Source organism: Mustelus asterias, chromosome 4 (genome assembly GCF_964213995.1).
Source record: "Mustelus asterias chromosome 4, sMusAst1.hap1.1, whole genome shotgun sequence".
Classification (NCBI taxonomy): domain Eukaryota; kingdom Metazoa; phylum Chordata; class Chondrichthyes; order Carcharhiniformes; family Triakidae; genus Mustelus; species Mustelus asterias.
In genome coordinates this window covers 42,900,012-42,924,699 of record NC_135804.1, presented here as the reverse complement: position 1 = coordinate 42,924,699, position 24,688 = coordinate 42,900,012, and the positions used below count along the sequence as shown (strand labels likewise).

The following is a 24,688-nucleotide window of genomic DNA, read 5'->3' as shown; positions in this document are numbered from 1 at the left end:
TGTTCGCCAGTGCAGGAAGGATTGAGGAAGGGGTAGCAATCAAGTGGGCTGCTTGTCCTGGATGGTGTTGTTGGAGCTCCATTCATCCAGGCAAGTGGAGAATATTCCATTACACTCTTGACTTGTGCCTTGCAGATGGGAGACAGGCTTTGGGGAGTCAGGAGATAAGTTACATGCCGCAGGATTTCTAGCCTTTGACCTGCTCTGGTAGCCACAGTATTTATATGGCTAGTCCAGTGCAGTTTCTGGTAAATGGTAACCCCCACTCCGCTTTCATTTGTCGGCATGGTCATATGACAAACCTGGACAAATATCGAGAATCCTGAGCTACTGATGTGGCATTTCAGCTCAGCACAGGCATCGTTTTATGGGACTTGATATTCTGTCGGTGGCATTGGTTGGCAACATCGACGTAAGCGGAATTTTGTGTCATCCAAATTTGACTCACCACGATCTCACTGCAGCTGTTTTTAAATTCTGAGATATAGTTCATCTTGTGCAATGAAGTTTTAAGAAATATAAACTGCTAAGAACCAACGTTAATCTTTCTAGAACTTGACCATGCGTTATGACATTAAAGGTCATAAGTTTCTAGAGTAATTAGAAAATACTACAGTTTCAAAGAGATTTTCACAAGTAGGTTAAAAACCTCTGAGGTTTTCGTAATTGCCATTCTGCATACACCACGAGTTAGATTTCTTGATTGGTACAGCTCAATGTTTGTTTGCTTCTTCAAATTACATTCCCCAATAGTCCATTATTATTATAAAGATAAATATACTTCTACGTAAATGTCTATCCGTGTTGATGCACTATCCCTTTGAACAAAAACTTTAACTGTGATTGATTAAAGAGTTGACATTTGTTTGAAAGTATGTTTCACTATTTCCTACTATGAAGAGCTCTCATGGATTTGAAAGAATTTTCACTACTTCCTGATAACTGACCCCAGGAAGCTGTCATCTTCAAGGAGCGATGTCTGCAAACAAAGGAGAGAATCATTGGCTACTGACGTCACTAAGCACATGCCTGTGAAAGGTTGGTGAAAAATTTTATAAAACAGTTTGGCATATGTTAACAATAAGCTGCTCCATTGTGAAAATCATTACCTATCAATTTTTGAGAAATACTCAATTCTTGCTAAAAATATTTCAGATACTGTGTGTTTTGTTGTCTGTTTCTTTCAGTTTGCCTTTTCCATTCTGGCTCAACAATAAATTTAAGTTCAAAAACAGAACCAAACAAAATATGAAATAAAAAGAGAAAATGCTGGAAAATCTCAGCAGATCTGGCAGCATCTGTAAGGGGAATAAAAAGCTGAAGTTGAGTCGAGATGACCCTTTGTCAAAGCCAACTTGTTCAACAGCTTAGGTTAGTATTTCAACCATTGAATTTACAGTTCATCCAAAATATCGCTGGATGTGATATATATACAAGTTGAAATGTTGATCAAATGGGTCATCTGGACTTGAAACGTCAGCTCTTTTCTCTCCTTACAGGTGCTGCCAGACCTGCTGAGATTTTCCAGCATTTTCTCTTTTAGTTTCAGATTCCAACATCCGCAGTAATTTGCTTTTATAAAATATGAAATAATATTTATGTTCTCAGATTACAGAAGTAAACTTACAAATGTACAATAACATTCTTAGCCTGTGATTCCTGCTTTGGCAAAATAATATACATCTTAAATATTTGATGCTGATTGATGGTCAGGTGCCCAAATTAATGACCCTTCCTTGTAGTGTCCCTCTCAAATGTATGTTCGACCGGACTATGATGACCAGAGTCTCTTTACAAATGCACTTCAGTCACTTCGTACCAACTGGAGAGCAGAAGGTGGGAGATAAAAAAGCTTGTTTGCTGCTTCATTTCCAAATCTGCCGAATTACGAACCTTGGTAATTTATTCAATACCACTGGGCCTTGTTTACTCTGCATCCTAGAGGAAGGTTCACACAAAAAAATTCCATCTGTCTTTTCATGGCTTCCTTTAGTATTCATAATATGGAATATTCTTTTAGAATTATGTATTTCCTCTTTTTCCTTCCCCTTTGGTGCTGAGAGTTTCATGACCTCATCGAAAACTCAATGAGGATGAATGGTCAATGACAGAATCACAAAACAGGCTGACAGAGAATTGGCATCATGGCCGTGGAAGGCTGTATGGTTTGCTATCCACTTGGGCCCCCAAACATAACATGACTAATAGCTAATATGCAAGATAATGGCATATGGATTTAAGTGTATGGACAGAGGATTGGTTATCAGATAGGAAGAAGAGAGTAGGGATAAATGGAGCAAGTTAGCAGGCTGTAACTTGAGGAGTACCACAAGGATCAGTATTGGACCTCTGTTACTTAAAATTTGTTTAAGTACAGTTAAGGCTCCATATTTAAGGAAGGATACATTTGCATTACAGTTAAGGCTGCCAAATAAACCTGTTGGACTTTAACCTGGTGTTGTGAGACTTCTTACTGTACTTAAAATTTGTACCAATGACTTGGATGAAGAGACTGAGAACAATGTACCCCAGCTTGTTGGTGGTACAAAGCTGGTGGGAAGACATGCTGTGAAGAGGGCACAATAGGCTATAAAAAGATATATACAGGTTAAGTAAATAGGCAACTACATGGTAAATGGATCCACTTGCAGACTACAACAATTCAAAATGTGGCCTGACCCAGAGTCCATCCTATATCTTGGGTGGGTATTACAATAAAATTCAAACAAGGCACATATTTAATTTTTTTAGGTAATCGCTGCTCTCAGTAAAAAGTTCTAAAAGAGTCAAAACCACAAACAAACTTGTGTTTCCCTCATCCTGTAACAAGGCAGTGGATTTTGTTTCATGCCTTTTAAAAAATAATTTGCTTTCCTATCCTTACAACTAGAGTGAATAACATTACATTTGTATTACAGTTAAGGCCCAATAGATTGGGTTATTGGGATGAGAGATAAATTTGGAAATACTGAAGTGAAAAATTGCCCTGCTTCTAAATCTGGGATCCATGAGACGTTTGGGTGATCTTCACGTTTTTTAACTGATTCCTCACCTGGTAAGGATGTAGGGCAGATGAATAATCTACATTTTTAGAATTTGTCAAAAAAAACTTGAGTTTTTTTAAGCTACAGACATGCTTTTCAGCAATTGATATCAACAGATCAACTGCTTATGCTTTGAGAACAAATAAAATAATTTTCATTCGTCCAGGCAGAATAATATGAAGATTTTAAGCTGAGTAGCATTAAAGATCTATTAAGGTATTTATTGCCAAACTCTCTGAAATAATAGTGGAAAACAAGGAAATAATCTCCCCCAACAGTGGTTAGAGGTTGAAATGGCAGCGTATAGATCCCAATGAGTCTGACATAGGTGTCTTTGTTATCTAGGTGTTCCAGGGTTGAGTGCAGGGGGATGAAAAAATCTGCTGTGGACGTAGGCGGTAGGTGAACTGTCGTGGATCCAGGCAATCCCGGAGGCTGGAATTGATTTGTGCCATGACTAACCTTTTGAAGCACTTCACAATGATGGACGTCAGAGACACCGGTCAAGAGTCATTAAGGCATGCTGCTTAGCTTTTCTTTGGTACTGGGACAATGGTCATCTTCTTGAAGCAGATAGGGACCTTAGTTTGTTGTAAAGAAGAGTTGAGGTGTGTGTGAATACTCCCGCCAGCTTTTTCGCGCAGGATCTGAGTGCTTGTCCGGGTACCCCTTCTGGGCCAGTCGCTTTCCGTGGGTCGATCTTCTGCAGTCCTACATCAAAAGACAACTGTTTGTGCTCTCCTGAGGGAAATAACTCATTTGTGGGTATCCCCTGATGAGATATTTTCAGGTTCACTGATAAAGGAAGGCAATCAGCAAGAGCTTTTGTTTCTGCATCATAGTTCCTCTGTAATTCATCCTTGCACTGAATCTCATTTTCCTTACTTGTTGAGATAATAAACAACTACCACGTTAACTGTTGAAAAGATGTTCAGCTGAATAATTGTAGCATTTGTTTTGTAATATCGGCTTTTTTTCCCTATGTCATGGACTTGGGCCTAGAGGTTAAGCCCCCTGGGTTTATCTCACATGGGTGAGCACGCCACTCCAAAGGTCCACCAACCAATAAATGGTGAGTACTTGATTACAATGCCCTTCTCCATCAGTAGTGAGGATCACAAATCAGAAAGAGCATTGTGACCACACATTCACCTTTATCGTATGACTGATGTTATACCATCAAAAGGTTTCCCTTAGTTGGTGCAAAGTTAGCAGTTTGACAGCATTGCCAAAGTAGGATTGCAAGAACAATCTGGTAGCAATGGCAGAGGGAACATCGTGCAATCCCCATGAGCTAATGCTGCTGCCCAAAGTGTAAATAATCTGTTGCATCTTGAATTCTGTTTATTGGGAGCACAATTTCTCCTTGCACTATTTACAATTTGCCTCTTGGAAACGTTGAAGTTAGAACCTCCAAGTGACCGTGCAATGTAAAGAAGCTTTCTGTGGCACCATTTTATGAGTGAACATAAAATTCAGAATCTGAAACTGGCAGTTGGCGAATATCCAAAGTGCATGTCCTTCAAAATCATCTCCTTGTCCAAGCTTGGGTGGCACGGTGGTGCAGTGGTTAGCACTGCTGCCTCACAACGCCAGGGACCTGGGTTCGATTCCCTACTTGGGTGACTGTACAGAGTCTGCACGTCCTCCCTGTGTCTGCGTGGGTTTCCTCCGGGTGCTCCAGTTTCCCCTCTCAGTCCGAAAGACGTGCTGGTTAAGTGCATTGGCCATGCTAAATTCTCCCTCAATGTACCTGAACAGGCACCGGAGTGTGGCAACTAGGGAATTTTCACAGTAACTTCATTGCAGCGTTAATGTAAGCCTATTTGTGATACTAATAAATAAACTTTAAAAACTAGAGACAAAGGGCAGAACTTTTAGAACCAGATGAGGTGGGGTGGCAAGAAAATTCACACCACCGACTGGCATGCTGGTTCCCTGGCTAACTTCCCGGATGTAGAGATGCCGGCGTTGGACTGGGGTAAACACAGTAAGAAGTCTCACAAGATCAGGTTAAAGTCCAACAGCTTTATTTGGTAGCACAAGCCACTAGCTTTCAGAGCGCTGCCCCTTCATCAGGTGAGTGGGAGTTCTGTTCACAAACAGGGCATATAAAGCCACAAACTCAATTTGTAAGATAATGGTTGGAATGTGAGTCTTTACAGGTAATCAAGTCTTAAAGGTACAGACAATGTGAGTGGAGAGAGGGTTAAGCACAGGTTAAAGAGATGTGTATTGCCTCCAGCCAGGACAGTTGGTGAGATTTTACAAGCCCAGGCAAGTCATGGGGGTTACAGATAGTGTGACATGAACCCAAGATCCCGGTTGAGGCCGTCCTCATGTGTGCGGAACTTGGGTATCAATCTCTGCGCAGCGACTCTGCGCTGTCGTGTGTCATGAAGGCCGCCTTGGAGAACGCTTACCCGAAGATCAGAGGCCGAATGCCCGTGACCGCTGAAGTGTTCCCCAACAGGAAGAGAACACTTGATTGTCGAGCAGTGTTCATTCATCCGTTGTCGTAGCATCTGCACGGTCTCCCCAATGTACCATGCCTCGGGACATCCTTGAGGCCTCTCCAGGAGGTCGGGGGTTAAGGGGGGGTTGCCCCTTGGGCAGTGCCAGGCTCTGACAGATCGGTGCGCTATGCTGCAGACCTCTCGGGCTGGAATAGGCCTTGCCCCCGATTTCCAGGGTGATCACGCTAGGATGCTTGATGCACAGAATGTCAGAGATTCATTCTGGAAATCATGCTAAAAAAGCCGGCGGGATTTACTCCCATTTTCCCGCACGTTGGGAACTTAGAATTCTTTTGGGATAATCCCGGCCAATATGTTTGAATTTGGGATATGACATATCAGCATGTTGGACATTATCACTCAACACGGTAATTCTTATTTAAACACTGGTTCCAAATTTGTCATACTAGGATGCAAGATTTACTGTGTCTCAAGAGAATTGTTTAAATGTAAAAGCATTAATGGGGCAATGCCAAACCAGAGACCATTGTGACAGTTAAGTGTAATTGCAAGAAAGCTGATTAAGATTACCAAAGATGTAAATTGTACAGGAGAGTACCAGGCAGCCAGTGTAACACCGCTGTTTAAAACATTGGCGTAGAGTACATAAAATTAGAGAAATTAATACATAGCTTAAAGACTGGTGTGGGAGAAGTAGGTTTCGGTTTGTGGGCACTGGCATAAGTGGGGGCTCTACCATTGGGAAGGCCTATATCTAAAACCATGTTGTGTTCTTGCAAACTGCATGGCTAGGGAAGCAGAGAGGGTTTTAAACTAAATAGAGGGCGGCGGGGGGGCCTGTAGTAGTGGATATTAAGGCTTACAGGAAAAAGATATTGCAGCATTTCAAGGTAGTCATTTAGTTAATGATACCCGGAGTGTGACAGCAAGGGACAGAGTGTACAATACAATACAGAATATATTCAGGGATATATGTGATTTTTCCTAAAGACAGGCAGGAAGGAAAGATGGTGGATCACTTTGTTAGTATAAAATGAAGTAAATAAGATAGTAAGAAATGATATTCGATCTGAAGATGTAGAATCTATATGGGTGAATTTAAGAACTAACGAGGGGAAGAAGACACGAGTGGGAGGAGTCAAAAGGCCCCCTAACAGTAGCTACAGTGTAGGACGGTGAATAAATCAGCAGATAATGATGGCATGTAAAAAAGGCAGTACATTAACCATGGGTGACTTCAATCTTCATGTAGGGCGGCACGGTAGCACAGTGGTTAGCTGCTGTTTCACAGCTTCAGGGACCTGGGTTCGATTCCCGGCTTGGGTCACTGTCTATCTGGAGTTTGCACATTCTCCTCGTGTCTGCGTGGGTTTCCTCCGGGTGCTCCAGTTTCCTCCCACAGTCCAAAGATGTGTGGGTTAGGTTGATTGGCAATGCTAAAATTGCCCCTTAGTGTCCTGGGATGCTTGGATTAGAGGGATTAGCGGGTAAAATATGTAGGGATATGGGGGGAGGGCCTGGGTGGGATTGTGGTCAGTGCAGGCTCGATGGGCCGAATGGCCTCTTTCTGTACTGTAGGGTTTCTATTTTCTCGATTTGGAAAATCAAATTGGCAAAAGTAGCCATGAGGAAGAATTCAGAGTGTATTTGTGACAGTTTCTTGGAACAGTATACTGTGGATCCAACCAGAGATCAGGTTATTTTGGATGTGGCAATGTGTAATGAAGCAAGTTTAATAAACAGTCGCAGAGCACAAGATCCCCGAGGAAAGAGTGACCATAACATGGCAGAATTTAGTACTTAATTTGTGAGAAACTAGTGTCAGAAACAACTTTGCGAAAATTAAATATGGATAATTACAAAGGAATGAGGGCAGCTTTGGCTTTATCGGATTGAGAAAGGAGTTTAGCAGAAAAGACGGTTGATCAGCAATGGTAGACATTTATGAAAATAGTACATGATTCACAACAAAGATATACCCCTGTGAGGAAGAAGGATTCTAGGAAGGGGATAATTCAACCATGTTAACCAAGGAAGTTAAAGATAGTATTAAACTGAAAAAAATAAACAATGCAGAAAAGATTAGTGATAAGACAGAGGATTGGGAAAGTTTTAAAACCAACATTTTGGGCGGAATTTTCCCCCCAAAATTCCAAGGGTCAACACGGCAAGAAAATGGGAGTCCTCCACACCAGTCTTTTCGGCACACTCCAGATCGCAACCCTTCAGCACTGACAGCTGGGAGCTTGGTACCTATATGAGGGCCGGAGCCTAACACATCAGTGATACCGGCTTCAGAGCACGCGGGCGTCATTTCACTAGGGCACCTCAATCTACCAGTGAACCGGTAGACATGGGTTGCCGACATGCCTCCCCCCATCATGAACCCTTTTGCAATCCACTCTTGCACGACCCCCCACATAGACACCCCCCCCCCCCCCATACATAGATACCCACCATAGCCCCCCGTGCATTGTCAGAAAATGTGAGGTTATGCACTTTGGTGGAAAGAATAAAGGAGCTGAATATTATTTAATGGAGAAAGACTGCAGAAAATTGCAGCACAGAGGGACTTGGGAGTTCTCATGCATAGATCACAAAAGCTAACATTTAAGTTCAACAGGCAATAGGAAAGGAAAATTGAACGCTGGCCTTGATTTCAAAAGGAACAGGGTATAAAAATAGGAAAATATTGCTAAAACTATACAAGGCACAAGTTGGACCACACCTGGAATACTGTGAACTGTTTTGGTTCCCCTATCTACGGAAAGATATACTAGCATTGGAGGTTGCCCAGAGAAGGTTCCATAGGTTGATCTTGAGTATGGAGGGATTTTCTTATGAGTAGAGTTGAATAGGTTGCGCCTGTACCCATTGGAGTTTAGAAGAAAGAAAGACAAAATTATTAAAACATAGGGTTTTCAGGGAGTTTGACAGGGTAGATGCTGATATTGTTTTCCTTGTGGGAGCAGAGGGCTAAATTTCAGAGTAAGATTTTGTCCATTTATGACAGAGACGAGGAGGAATTTGTTCTCTCAGAGGGCAGTGAATCAATGGAATTCTTTACCACAGAGGGCTGTATAGGCTGGGTGATTAAGTATGTTCAAGGCTGAGATAGACAGATTTTTAATCAGTGAGAGAATCAAGGCTTAAGGGGATAAGGCAGGAAAGTGGAGTTGAAGATATATCAAATAAGTCATGATCTCATTGAATGGCAAACCAGGCTCAATGGGTTGAATGGTCTATTTCTGCTCCTACATGATATGGCCTTAAACCAGAAAACTGTCAACCAATTAGCCCAACATCAGTTGTGGACAAATACTTAGAATCCAATAATTCAAGTTTAAATCAATGAAAATTTAGAATTGCATGGGATTCAGAGATGTCAAGCATGGAACCATTGGATTTCTCAAATACAGTTGTCTTTAATCGAGGTTTTTAAAGAAGAAATAAAACAAGTTTTATAAGATGAATAAAAATCTAAGAGTCCAAATTCAAGTCATAACAAGTCCAATAGAATTTTTTGTTGAAAAATGCAGATCAAAATATAATGGATCATATTTGCAGTAGCAGAGCATCTGACAGCATTTGCTGTTAGTTGTCCTTGCACATTTGATTTTTTTAATTTTTGCACATCAAGTTATCGAAAGCTTATGGTGATGACAACATTAATGGAAACAGGGCATCTGAGATCAGAGTGCACAAGGTAAGTAACTGCAGAGTGCACAGGGTAAACATCTCCTTCACCAATCAGACTGAAACGTGAAATTGGCAGCAGAATGACTTGAGAAGGAATTGCAAAATAGAATGGGTGAATTTAATGTCAAATCAGATAATGCAAGAAAAAAGAGGGACAGATTATTTGAATTAAGAAAGGTAAAAACAGAAAAGTTAAAAAAAATTTAAATCTCCAACCATCTGTGTTACTTGAGTATTGCAAATGATATTGCAAGAGATACTCTGTCAAAACTTTTCATTTTGGACTCATCAGGAGAATTCACAAGAATACCAAATTATAACCTTTGTTACAATTGGTAACATTTGTTATCACCAGACTTCAAAATTCTAATGCAATCCTCATCGGCCCCCCACATTCTATCCTCCTTTAACCTGAGATAACTCAAAACCTTGCTGCCTGTATACCAACTCAGACCAAAAGCCATTCACTCTTCACATCTGTACTCACTGACCTATACTGGCTTCCAGTTAAACAATGTCTTGATTTTAACATTGTTTTCAAATTCCTCCTTGTCCTGCCTCTCCCCATCTCTGTAACTTCCGTCAGCCTTACAATCCTCTGAGATATTTGTGCACCTCTAAATCCAGCCTCTTGAGCATCGCCAAATTTAATCGCTCCACCATCTGCCTCGTTAAGCAACTCCTTAAAGCCAACCTCCTTGACCAAGATTTTGGTCATCTGCCTTAATATCTCATTATATGGCTCGGTGCAAAATTTTGTTTTGTTTCTGTTGTAACTGGAAAGAATAAGGCTAAATGCGTCAAATGGTTAATTCTTGGTGTCAGAGTAGCTGACTGGCAGTAACTGATATTTATCACTTCACTAAAAAAGTGTACTTAGATGAAATTGCCAAGACCTAATTTATTGTAGTTAGTTTATCTTAGTATCTATCACACAAATACTGCAATTTTATGCAGTTCAGAAGTGAGATGCCATTTTTGCAAATTCAGTAGATTTTGGACAGGAATTTTTGATTTTCTACATTTAACCTCACATCGGTCCTCATCTGAAATTGCTGTAGCATTTAAGTATTAAATAATGGATACATTGGCCTCATTGTTATTCTGACAGCAACATTTGGACCAATGATACATTTGTGCAAGACAATAGCAAGGTCACAGAATCTGCAATTTTCGGTGCTCCATTACATTAAAGTCTTTAAGTAGACAGTATTCAGCACCAAATTCTTCGGTATATTGGGGTGAGAAACATCAACAAATTTAGTCTCGAGAAACATGTGCGATACTGGAACTATTTGTGATGGAGTACTTAAAACAGCGATGAGAAGGTTAGAAAAAAAATATCCTTCACATTGAGGAACATGGAATACTTTGTCACCTGGAGAATCAAAGTTGCATCTTTTCAGACAAAGGTAGACAAACATTTGAAGCAAAATACTGTACAGAGCTACAAGACAGCAACACAGCAATGGATTTCATCTTATATTGCCTTGATGAACTGATGGAACAGATGAATGGGATGAATGGCCTCTTGCTGTAAATATATATGGTCCGATGGGCTTAGCTTTGTGAAATAAATCTTTTAAGCAGATGTTACAAGTTAAGCAAATATGCATAATTTAAATCTGTCAAAAAACACAGCATTCAGAATTTACAATTACTCTCCAGTAAAAATACAAAAATCAAGAGTGGAATGCAGTGTGAAATTTAGCCATGGCAATTTAGGTTGTTAAACATAGTGCACTGCTTAAAGCTAGATATTTAACAAGAATTTATGATTAATGGTATTAAGTTCCAACGACAGTGGACAGATTAAAGGTGTTTTATTTTGACTGAACCATAAGGCAGTTTTCAAACTTCTTCCAGCTTATTCCCATTAAGCAAGTTTATTCATTTTGCATCAGTTTATTAATATTCAACATGTCCATTCAAATTGTTCCTTCAGCTCACATCTTTGTTCACTTCCAATTTGAAAAAAAGCAAAGAAGTTGTCAATGTTAAAATTTAGTTTCTTTTCAGTTCTCATTAGCATTCTGAACTAACATACTTAAATGATGAAATTAATGGCTGTCAGTCGTAGGTGATATGTAAAGGTACATTCAGAATGTCTCGAGCTAGCGGGTAGTATGGAGGAAATGAAACAGCAAGTGAGGATTTCCTAATATCTATTCATTTGATGTATTCTCATGGAACAAATTTGTGATCTTGACCAATTGCTGAAAAGAGGTAATGAGCATAGACAAAAGAGAGAACATTAATCTGCGAGCATGTGTGAAATTGGGGTGAATGGGAGTAGAACATTCAAAAATTTAAAACCCAACCACAACACAACTTTCCCATTTCAACAGAGGAAGATCTTGGAAGGGCAACTGGTCTACTCTTATGAGTCAATCAGAAAAATCTCCTCAGGAGGTTCTTTGCCTCCATTTTAATAACATATTAATTTGTAGCCCATGGAGGTCAGTTTCCTAGTTGGGACTTCAACTCCTGGCAGGCAAGAGGCGTGTTCCATGAGATAAATGACCCCATTGACTTTGTGAGTTGAGCAGCAGTGCTTGTTCAATGTTCCCCTCCAAGCTAACCTTTTTACAGACCCCATAATTGGACACCACGATAGCCAAACGCCAAGCCCTAACCTCCTGCACAATCTCCGATTGCTCACTATTCTACAATCTTTGAATTCCCCCAACCGCCTCAATCTTCAGCTCATCTGACCACCACCCAGTGATCTCCTACATACCTAGCACCTGCTTCTTGGCTACTTTCCCATCCAACACATAGCCAGGCTGCCTGTCTGGCTAGCTATCAGCCAGGAAATTTGTTGAGAACACTCAAAAGACATCCTGCACTTAATTTCAGCAAGATATCCAGAATCCCACACTTCCAGGTTTTTATTCTGAAAATCCTCCCTCTCTTCATGATTCCAAGTAAATATTAAGGCCAAAGACTCAAATGTGAAAGAAATTAAAGTCCATCCTGCCTTGTAATGAATACCCTGATCAAATAAACACTGACCTTTGAGCAGATTGTCTGCACAGCCTCCAGATCAGGGAACTTGATGGGAAAATGGAAATTAGAGAAGAAAATTATTTTATTTCTTTTGTTTTTAATTTTACCAGATTTTTTATTTATCCAAATCATCAAATGGGTATCACATTGTAGCTTCTAACCAAAGACTCAATTGCCTCATTCCATTGTGCATTTATTTTCTTTGATTAAATTACTGTCAAGGATGAGCTCAATCAGTACTTAAAAAAAAGTAACATATAGCCAAAGTCAACTCAGAGCAATCATTTTCTTATTTCATTTACAAGTGCTGGTACATAAAACTTGGCTGGTGCCTGATATCTGGTAGTATAAGTGTCTCCACGAAAGGTCATACCCAGGGTAAGCATGTAGTCATCAGTCTGTTATCACTCCTAAACCTCTTTATCTTGGTTCCTCTCTAAAGGACCAAATGTCAGCATAGGCAAGAACAGATGAAGCATCACTGTTCCAAATATTTAGGAGGGGGCAAAATTCACATTCTTTCACACTGAAACTATAACAACCTTATTTAACTAGACTTCTGGGCACAGTAAGCATTAAACCTTTCACACACCTTCTTAGCGTGTGTGAGAATTTATGGCTAACACTGAATAACCCGTGTATCAGACACCCTGGAACCTGCATCTGAGACAGCAGGGCCCAGTGCACACTTCCTCTGCAGACCAATATTTTATTGTTAATTAAGTGAAACTGTTTCCTTTTCATAAAACTATAAAGATTACATTACACATGTTTCAAAGCAAGAATTCTACCTATAGCGTGGTACTGCAGGACAATTTTATTTTGTCTCATATCCCAAGTACACACACTGTATGTGGATACAGATATCAACTGTCTCATTCTAACTTGGCGGCTGATTAACAATGTTAATTTCCATGGTTCTAATATGTCTTTCATTCCTGTAGGCACTTAACGAGCCTAATGTGTTTTTTTTTTAAAAAGGAATTTATGCCACTTTTTGAAACTGATAAAGGATACCTCATCCAAAGGAGATTGAAAGATTACAATGTCTTTAAAAAAATGTAAAATCTTGCCTTTGGCCCAGATGTTCCAGTCTCCAGATGGTTGGAGAACAGATGTACGCTGGAAGATGTGCTAAGGGACCCCTCAGAAATCTCAACACAAGGACTTCATTGTAATTGCCTAAAAAGTTTAAACTTCCAATGGAAAATTCCCCACTCCCTGGGAACCTCTGACAAAGTCTCCAACCTTGAGTTAGAGTTGGAGACTTCGGAGGATTCCAATTTACCAACCTGGGTAGTTAGCCAGAAAACAGTCAGAAATAAATGTGTAACTCCTGGTAACTTTACAACGGATCCTCCAACTCCCCACTGCAGCTCCTAACCCAACTCTTTCCCTGACCCTCTGACATCCTCCCTCCCTGACTCACCAACCACCCTCCCCAGCTGGCATCTTACCCACCTTGTCCACTGGTACCCTGTCACCCTGTCACCCACACTCATTCACTAACACACAGAAAAGCTACTTAAATTTCCCAAAGCTTTTCAGTATATTAGTGAATGAGCGCTTACCAAAATAAGGCAGCTAGTGTCACATAAAGGTACATGGCTTTTAGTCCCCCAATGATCCTGCACAACAAAGAAGGTTTCCAACAACATATGTGCGCTCCACATTTCTGAGGAGACCTGGTTCAGACATCGGGGCTAGAAATGTGGAGCACCATCTTAGTGCAAACATATAAGCGCAGTGGTCATCCAACGGCACTCCTCATAAAATTTGGCCCAAAATGTTTTCATTATCACCCAAGGCCATCCACTCAAAACAATGCTTTGGAAGATAGAAACAATAAGTTCCAAAGATAAATCCGTTGCACACATTACAATATGAAACCAGTTAATTTCAGATAAAAAGTAATAGAATGCCTGTAGGTATTAAGAAGGAAACACTTGGATTTCTTGACCTGCACTACCAAGAGTGCCTCATGGGAAAGCAGAGTAGGTAGAATGCTAAAAAATTACCAAGCATAAAGTAACAATCGCCGGGACGTAGGGGAAATGCCAGCCCTGGTGTAGCAATGTCCCAGGCTACTTTTAGGCCGACATGCCAAAGTGCTGGGTCTCTGCCCTTTATTGACGTTATGTTGCTTTCATCTGCAGCAGGTCCTAAATCTGTAAGGGAGAAAGGATAGGGGTTGAGTAAAAATGATTTATTACAATCACAGTAAGGTATGTTATAATAAATCTGTTTCCCTTACAGACAACCCCCATATTCAGAAGCAGATTACATAAAATAGACTAATGAATTTATCATACGCAGTCAGTTCTTAAGTGATGAGGGATTTCATGCATTGCAGAAACCTCTCATCAGTATGTCCAACTGTCTGACACAGATGCACAGTAATCTGTCAAGTGATTTCAGTTGTGCAGAAAATATGGAATGAAAAGGAAATATAACAAAAAGCCCCAATTGCTTTTGGGCTGCCATAGTCTGAGTACACAAATAAGAAAACAAGATCTCCTGAAGACCTTGAGGAAAAAAGAAATCAATACTAAAGCCTGTCGGGGGATTTTGTTTAAAAACTCTGTTCATATAAATTGGAACTTAATTTCACAGTAGTTGTTTGAAAATCCAGCAAATACCATTGCTTTGAAGGGATTTTAACATAACAGAGTTTAACAAGTACAGCAAGAAATCTCTATGGGCTAACTAGATGTCTGTTTGACAGAATTTACCCAACTTTTGGCAGACATTATCAACTGCAACACTGCTCCCAATATGGCACCAATAAAATGGAGAACTACAATCAAAAGGAGTAATTTCAATCAAAGTTTCCTGGGGTTTCCTAATAAATCCAGCACCTTTGGAATGTGCTCGTTAAAATGACTTATTTTTTGAGTTTTAAGAAGGTTTATTGCCAAAACCCAAGTTCAAGCAGGACACGTAGGTTAGACATTTAAAAGCTCTGATAATTACTGGTAACAAATGAGTTTGATTATTTTGATCACTGAAGTTGAAGATAAACTAAAACTAAAAGCCCATCCTTTTGATTAATTTGCATCTGTAATGTAACATGCTGCTCGTTATAGATTTGCTCTTAATGTTCGGGTTGCTTCTACAGAAACTAACTAAAGCATATTACAAACAACGGTAAAAATTGAATGAATTACTTCTGTTCAAAGCTAACCCCAGTAGTATCTTGAAAGCAAAGTAAATGGTAATAAAATCAGCATGCAGCAACAGCTAGTTCATTTTTGACAAATCACTCCAATAGAGACGATGATGTCAATGACAATAAAAGCATTTATATGAGTGGAAATGTGCACCTGAGGAACTCGGCAATGAATTTTTTTTGTTGCCGGTTTTATATTCTTGGCGTCCAACCAGTTAGTTAATTACAATACATATAAGCACTGCACGCCAAAAAAAAGTACAGGGCAGCTTATGTAAACAAAATGGATTCCATAAAATACTGAAACATGTATGCCCACACGTGTTGATTTAACATTTCTACAGTGCTCTAAAACAATTAGCAAACAGTAAATCTAAATTGATGTACAAGTTTGCAGGTGTGCAGCCTCTATGTGTGAAGAAAGCTTCAGGGGGTGGAAGCATTAAAACAGCAAGCAGTAACCCTGTAATTCTCCACTCCTTTCCATACATACCATCACAGCTGTAGTTATACACAGCAACTGTTGACCTTTCCACTAGGTTTTCATCATGATGCCAACTCACAGCCATCTTTCCCATTCCAAAGTATGGTTCCTCTTTTAGGTATTTCATTTTTGAAGGGTCCATGTAGTTCAACAGAGTCACACTAAAAGATGTTCTATCTTTTAACACAGCACTAATGCTGCTTTCTTCGTTGGGATAAGTTCCATCCTTCATACTCCCAGAGTCCTTAATGAGTGCAGAAGTTGCTGCCGCTGCCACAAATCCCATTTCTTCAACATCAGCTGAACAATGATCCAACAAAATTTTCATTGCTTCCACATGCAAGTATTCATTAAGATCTTTAATAGCTTTGCAAGCTTTACCTATTTCATCACTGCTGTACTTCACCTCAACACCATGGGAAGGCCAAGGTATTGTAAACAACCTTGTGTTTAAGTAACAATATGTAGAGCCGGGGTCTCCTACGAGTAGTCGATACACTGGTGTAAGTACATCTTTGCCTTTTATTTGAACAAGATCTTGAGCAAAACACTTACAGTCTTGCAGCATTGTCAATCCTTGTTGGACTTTTTGATGAATTTCCTGAGGTACACAGCTGGCTTGTCTCAAGTATAATTTCGGATATTTGGCCTTTGACTAAACAGAGCAGAAAGGTTTTTCCAAACACTTATATTTAAAACATAATTTCTAAAAACTATTCAGTACAGTGTATCCTTCTCCATATAAATGCCAAAATTACAAGGATAGATTTAGTGTCCCATTTTTGGCTTTTGTAGGCTCATTAATGTATATTTAACAAAACATTAAAATTAGTAAGCATATCCTCAGTATGGAATGTGGAAAACACGGTTTTTAAAAACTTGCATTTATATAGCGTCTTTCATAACCTCAGGACTTCACAAAGCACTTTGCAAAGAATGGTTAGGGTCCTGGGCCAGAATCCCAAATTATATTAGGAAGCCAGACTCGAAGCAAACAATTTTTCCTATTTTGGCATAAATATGAAGATAGGATGCTTCACTACAGGAGTAGTTCCGCTGACAAATCAGGGATCTTTCATAATAAAACAAACTTTATTTAATAATAGTTTAAGTATAACTCTTAACAAAATAAAGCAGCTTAACATTTAACAGTTGAACAATAAATAGTTAAAACACGAAAGGAAACAACTTTAATTTCTAACTTATCATTGTTTCAGTTTCAAATAAGCATCATTCTCTTACAGATTTAAAATTCCACTTTAAATACAGTTAGCAACCAGAAATATGCTTGCTATAAGAGGTCTAAGTCAGTTTTAAAGCTTTCAGAGAGAGATTTTGAGTGTCAGAGCAACTTTCATACCTCTGTCTTTAAACAAACCCTAGCCAGAACTGAAAACTGATTTTCTGGCACAATTTAACTCCTCCCATTAACCACATTATTATATCACCCGATCAATCATCTTAATAAAAAGCCCCAGGGGAAATCGTCATCCATAAACAAAAATCCATTAGGTCTCTCCTAAGTAAACACTACATGACTAAAATGAGTAATTATTCTGCTGTCCCAGCATCTGAACTGCATTCCAGCCAGACATACCGACTGCCTGCAGAAAAAGAACTGAATTTCAAAACACTCCTCTTAAACATAAAAAAACTATATATCATTACAGAATTAAGTAGTTTTGAAGTATAATCACCGTTGTAATGTACGGTATAGCAGCAGTCAATTTCTACACAAGGTCCAATGAACAGTAATGCGATAATGACCAGATAATCTGTTTTTTTTGTGATGAGGGTTAAATATGGCCAGGATACTGTGGGTAATTCCACTGATCTTTTAAAATAAGTTCTTTTACATCAACCTGAGGGGACATCAAGGCCTTGGTTTAACATTGCATTTAAAAGATGGCATCTCCGATAGTGCTGCTCTACTTCAGTATAGCACAGGAGTATCAGGTGTTTTTTTGTTTTCAAGTCCTGGTGTGGGGACTTGGATCTGCACCTTCTGACTCAGAGGCAAGAATGCTACCACTGAGCCAAGACAGACACTTTAATTCATCAGTTGGGAATGAAGCAAAAATTGTGATGACAATACATGTCAAATTGACAGCAGGAGTATGGATAAGCAGTTCCAATTACAATGCACTTTCTTCATGATACAGAAGGTTACAATGCAGAGAATTCAAGTATACTTGTATCAATTCAATGTATCCTATGTCTACACAGATAAAATGTAGTATTTATACCTGTGAGCACAAAAGCAATGTGTTATGTATTCATTGAAACTGCAAACAAAAAGAACACTAAAAATGACATACGGAAAAGAAAATATCAGCCATTTCTTAAGAGCCGAAAAGCTACAGAGATTTTGGCTAGAGGACAAAGTGGAGAGGAGCAGAATGAGGAATCAACATAGGTGCAGTTGGATGTCACAGAGTGTTTGCGGACAAGCTACAATGGGTGTGCGTGGATGGTGCAAGGTGGACTGGCATGACATACCATGACAGCAGATCTCTTGGTAGGAGTACCGACAAGCAGGACAGGACATAGTTCACAGATATAAAAATGCCTAACATCAACACTTTTAATGGGGAAAACAAATTGTTCACCTATATTATGCACAATACTCCACAATTTTGACATATTATGAAATGTTAATGCGGGTCCATTAGTTATCATATGTCATTCATAGCACCTCTTTAATTTTGCAAATCCAGATATCAATCATTAATTCCAGCAAAGCTCACTACCTAGGAGGAGTACAGTTGGCTGCACTATGCTGTACATATGACAAAGCAAGATTCTGGTCAGGTTACCTGATTTTTACCTTAAAGCATTTACTAAAGCTGTCATTACACTTGAAAGCAATATAATATTAGTTTCATGCTATTGGTTTTGGAAACTCTTCAGACAACAGTTTGCTGGATTATACAATCCTGAAGTGATAGCCAACAAAAAAGTGGTTCTTTGGTACAAAGGTTCTTCTTTCATCTGCTCCAACCCAACACTGCATGATGCTGCATCTTGCAGTAAACAAAATCTGATGAAAATCATTTCCAAGGGGGTGGGGCAAGCTAGAACTAGAAATTGTCTTGAGAATGAATACTCAAGCTAGTGGTGAGGAGGCATGTGCTTGATGACCTGGGCAATTAGGCTATAATCTTGCTATGTTGATGGTTGCAATGTAAAAATCCATCCAGAACCCACAAGTTCTAGATGTAGTGCAAATTTTATATCCTCATTCATGATCATATTAAATTTGCTTTAATTAAAAAAAGGAATGATTTTTGATGTCACAAACCCATATTCTATCTAGGTATGGCTGTTGGGTAATGATGGAATTATTTGCAGTAATTAAATGTCCTTTATAATTTCAGAACTCATTAGTATGTAAAAATGGCTTACCAATTGTTCAAACTGCACATCCTTGGGTGTTAAATATGGAAGCTTCCGGTCTTCAATTTCCTTTAACAGCTTTTGCTTCTGTTAGAAAAGCACACAGTATAAGAAATTAATTTCAAACAAAAAGAGCACAGCACATAATGCATTACTATAATTTGTGAACACTCATAAGGCTATATTTCTTCCCACTGTCCTGCAAAATGATGTTATACAAGGTTTTTATACAAATGATCTTTTACAAGAACCTTAGATTTTTAATGATAATGCAATGATGCATTTATTATAGGACCTTTAAAGTCACGTTATATGTTGATTTAAAAGTTCATATATTTTCAGATATTTTTTTAAATTCAGATATTTTTCTGCTTTCATTTTTTGCACCAAAAGCATGAGAAAACCAAAAGAAGGGAAATTAGAGCCCATCATCCCAGAGTAGTTTTTGGAGAAAATCAGTAAAGATTGGTTCTTCATTAAAGTGGCTATCAAGTCACAGTCAAGCAAACTAATAATCTTTAAAATATTTACAAAGCACTGAACTCTTATTTACATGAGCCTCAAATCAGTTCCAAAAGTAATTTCAATCTCCTTAATCACAAAATACTGTCAAACAATTTTAGAAGGGCAGCATAATTAGTACAAGAACAAAATATTGTGGATGTTGGAGATCTGAAACAAAAACTTAATGTGCAGGAAAAAATCAGATTGTTTGGCAGCATCTGTGGAGAGAGAAATAGAGTTAATGTTTTAAGTCTAATATGATTGTCCTTCAGAACCCAGAGTTTGAATTCCTAAGAAAAGTCGCATTGGACTTGAAACACTAAAATTGTTTCTCCCTCCATAAATGCTGCCAGACCTCCTGAGTTTTCCAGAACTATTTTTATTTCTTCACATTTAGCAGTTGTGTCGTGCACTGTATGATGTAAATGTTGATTGCTAGATGTAGCACAGCACAAAAGTGAAATCATGAAGCAAAATTTCAAAAATTTAATATGAAACATTACATAGTTGATGCTAAAGTTTGTTCTTTGTAACAGGAGTTGTGAATGTTGTATTGTGATAATTGCATGAAATGTTTCCATTTTGTTAATGATTCCTCAAAGTGTATCTTAATATTACACATTTAATGGGGCCGCCACTTCAGATCTCATTTTGGAACAAGAATAATGAGCAATTTTGGGGGGTTTTTGAAATTCATGATAAAATCAGTTATACACCTCCAAAAACAATCTGGGAATTTATCAGTGGTAGTAAATAAAATGTGACTTTAAATATCCCATATTTTACCCTTGTGTTCTTCAAAATTAAGCTTCATAAGTGATCTAATTCTCAAGAGTATTGCATAACACATTTGTTACATTAGATCTAATAATTGTTCATATTATTTAAATTAAAGTGCATTTCTGATGAAAGTAATATTAGGTATGACAGTAGATATATGTTTCCATGATTAAAAAATGCAGTCACTCTATGGAGGTATGAAGCATGTATTGCAAATGATGACGCAGTTAAAGAAAGAAATGAGATACGCAGCCTAATAATATAGAATACAATTTACTCTGCTTCTTAAATCAAGGTCTATTTGGTAACCAATTTAGCTACCCAATTTCTGAAATATGCCACAGTCTCCATATAAATGGAGGCCATCTGGATATGATGAAACTAGCGTCCTTATCGGCTAGTTTTGTGGCCACCATGTTGCTAGATGTGGTCGTCTAATTAAAATGTAAATGTAAACATCTTGAAACATATCTCTTGCAGGATTATGTTCCAGAGAGTCATCATCAACCTAAAACTTTTGTTTAAGAAAATGTGTAATTCACACCCTATCACTTATATAATAAACATCCTTCTGAATTACATTGGGCTCTGCAAATGTCCTGCAAAGGCATATGGATGGACCCATAGATACCAAAGATCTGCAGAGCAATCACTCCATCACTATGGAGTGCGGAGTGTGCAGCATACTGAGATGATTTTTATTTGTAAAGTATAAATGTGCATTAACAAGAATGAAAATAGCTGTCATCAGTATTGCATTTAGCTACAGCACACTGGAACTACAGATTACCACTAAATACAATCCATTCATACAATTCACATCAGTTTTTATTCTTCAGGATACAGAGCTTATTACCCCATTTTCAAACAAAAGCAGCTCTAGAGTAATTACATCATATTCATAGAATCCCTACAGTGCAGAAGGAGGACATTCGACCCATTGAGCCTGCACTGACAACAATCCCACCCAGGCCCTGTCCCCATAACCCCATGTATTCATCTTGCTAATTTCCCTGACACCAAGGGGCAATTTACCATGGTCAATCCACTTAACCTGCACATCTTTGGACTGTGGGAGGACACCGGAGCACCCAACGGAAACCCACACAGACACGAGGAGAACATGCAAACTCCACACAGTGACCCAAAGCCAGAATTGAACCCGAGTCCCTGGCGCTGTGAGGCAGCAGTGCTAACCACCGTGCCGCCCTATTTGCTAATGTTTGTTTGGTTATATTGTAATTGCTCATTGAACTGCAATTGTGTTTGCTTAAAAAAACTGTTTTACAACAGAAACAAATAGACCTCTATGTAGTCGATCTTAATCTTGTGCATTTTAAACAAAACTTTGAGAACCACTCCAAATATTTGAATTAAAAGATATATTCAGTTTCTGCTACTTCCTAAAGGTTGAAAAAAAATCCTGCTACAGTATAATCCACCAAAAATTTAAAGGTCATAAAAGTGCCACGATACCACATTTTATCATTCTTATTAAAACTGAGGTTGGCTGCCATTTCAAAGACGGTTTTTACTATGGTATATTCCTATTGTTCTGAATATACTATAAAATCCTCATACCTCATAAAATCTGAATTAAATGTCTGACACCTGTTGCAGGCAGCTAGCTGGCAGAATGTTAACGAGGTTCGGCTGTTAAAATGGATCAGGCCTCTCACTGTGGATCCCAGCTGGGCAGCCCAGATGACCCACTGGCTTTCCACCCGAGAGTTAAAATTCCCCCTTAATTGTTTTGAAAGAAGTTCAAGCAACAGTTAGTAGCAAGGATGTTGACAAGAGTGTCCTGGAATTGAAATCATTTTATTGGAAGAAATAAAGGTCAAGAGGGGACATATTTCAGGTACTTAGAATGTGGTGAGACACAGAGTGTAAATGTGAGCAGATTATTAAACTACAGTGTGAGCACTGAACTGCGTCTAGTTGTTTGGTTTATTCTAATTTTGCCACAATCCCCTTGAGGAACCCTAAGCCAAAATAACCAAATGTATTGAATGACCCCAGATAAAGAAATTACCAACAAGATTCCTCTTTCTGTCGCTTGTACTTTACCATGAATCAGAATGAATATACGTGAAATAACAGGCAAATGGCCGGGATTCTCCCAGCCCGCTACACTGCTCAATAACACAGTGGGCCGAGAGACATCAGCAAGAGGCATTTTGCAAGGTTCACGACCAGCGTCCAGCCGGTCGCGAGTCTCCCAAGTGCTTTTTTAAAAAAAGAACAACCCCCCCCCCCGCAAGAGTGGTTCCCACTAGCTGGGTTTACAACTGCTCCCCACTAATGGGGAACAGGCATCCTCACCCTACAGATGAGGAAAGAGGCCATTGAGGCACCGTGGGAAGTCAGGGACAAGGGGGGGGGGGGGGGGGGGGGAGAAGGTGGGTGCCCTTGGGCAGTGCCAGCCTGGCACCCTGGCACTGCTCAATGGACAAACTGACCCAGTGCCCACCAGGCACCTTTGAACTGCCCAGCTGGCACCAGGCAGTGCCAAGGGGGTGGGTCATACTGGGGAGCAACGAAAGCATTTCATCACTCACATACAAATGTGGCACTATGTAGCTGCACATTTCAACAATATACTGTTCTTTCCTCATGCAGAATAGGTCAGTACTATCTGACAACACTTTCACCTCAAGAGCTTTATGAGTGCAATTATCCTCAGCATGGCAACACTTCTATGAATCCTCTCTCACTCAGATCACAACAGTCTTGGTGCAGCTTTCCAGAGTTTCTTTCAACTGAGCAATGAATAATACTCCAATTCACAGTTTGGTCACTTCTGGCAAAACAGCCAGCTCTTTAGTATATGTTAGTTACTTATTCAGATTTCCAGGTTTTAGATCTTTTTAGCCAGCTCATTAAGTATCCCCAAGTGCTCCTGTTTTTTTTCCTGCCACACAGAAAAACTGATCTCTGCCTGAGGGTTAATTGCTTCTTCTCCTCATAAGAGTCCTGTGTTTTTCTTTCTCTCTCTCTGCTTTCTGTTTGTCTGCACCTGTGGACTGATTGCCTTCGTCCTCCTTGAACTGTTTGAGCTCCTTCGTCTGCTTGAGCTGTTCTTTGTGTCTGCAGCTCATGTTTTTCTTTGTTACAGCAATAGCTTCTGTCTCTGGCCACATGACTTTTCATCTCAACTTCCAATTGGTACAGCTTCCAGGTAAGGACCACATGGTCACATGGACCAGTATTTCTTATTACGTAAAATAAATTACATTGATTCCTTTTCAATAGACGCAAAAGTTCTTCTTAAAAATTCCAGATTATACTGACATTTTGAAGAACCATATAATAGAATCTTATACAGCAGTAAGAGGTCATTCGGCCCATTAAGTCTGCACTGACTCTTAGAAAGAGCATCTCTTATCCAGGCTCAACCCTGCACAGTATCCCCATAACACCATGTATCTACCACCTAACCTACTGATCTTTGGACTCTAAGGCACAATTTAGCACAGCCAATCCACCTAACTTGCACATCTTTGGGTTGTGGGGGGAAACCGGTGCACCCAGAGGAAACTTAGCCAGCTCATTAAGTATCTCCAAGTGCTCCTGTTTTTTTTCCTGCCACACGGAAAAACTGATCTCTGCCTGAGGGTTAATTGCTTCTTCTCATAAGAGTCCTATGTTTTTCTTTCTCTCTCTCTGCTTTCTGTTTGTCTGCACCTGTGTACTGATTGCCTTCGTCCTCCTTGAGGACGGGGAGAACGTGCAAACTCCACACAGACAAACAGTCATTCAAGGTTGGAATTGAACCCGGGTCCCTGGCGCTAAGGCAGCAGTGATAACTACTGAGCCACAATGCTGCCCATTATAAAGAAATTACAAATTTGCCTTAATTTACTGCTTCTGGCTCAAAGATAACCACAGTTTTGCTATGTCTATTCATCCCCATTGAATGTTATTTATGATCCTGAGCTCCAGGTACTAAACTAACAAGACTTTGAGATTAGAAGAAAAATTTTTGTTTATTAAAAATGAACTGATTAACAGTTTGGTGATTTTGAGATATGCACCACTTTAGTGTAGAAAATCTTCCATTCCAAAGTTCATGTCAGCTGTTACTAGTCTATCAGTTCTTGAAATCCTCCTTCTGTGCTTGTTG

The 24,688-nt window shown here is 39.3% G+C and overlaps 1 protein-coding gene across 7 annotated transcripts in view; it reads right to left on the bottom strand.

Annotated features, from left to right (window-relative positions):
• fto (FTO alpha-ketoglutarate dependent dioxygenase) overlaps positions 1 to 24,688 on the bottom strand; it is a 439,188-nt gene that overhangs the window by 333,982 nt on the left and 80,518 nt on the right. For 6 of the 7 annotated variants that reach the window (XM_078210887.1, XM_078210889.1, XM_078210888.1 and 3 more), the window contains 3 exons: positions 19,288 to 19,365; positions 15,892 to 16,537; positions 14,248 to 14,397 (listed from right to left, as the gene is read on the bottom strand). In XM_078210887.1, the coding sequence (XP_078067013.1) occupies positions 14,248 to 14,397; positions 15,892 to 16,537; positions 19,288 to 19,365 (874 nt within the window). The remainder of the gene's footprint in view (positions 1 to 14,247; positions 14,398 to 15,891; positions 16,538 to 19,287; positions 19,366 to 24,688) is intronic. The other variant, XM_078210893.1, reaches the window with a different exon arrangement.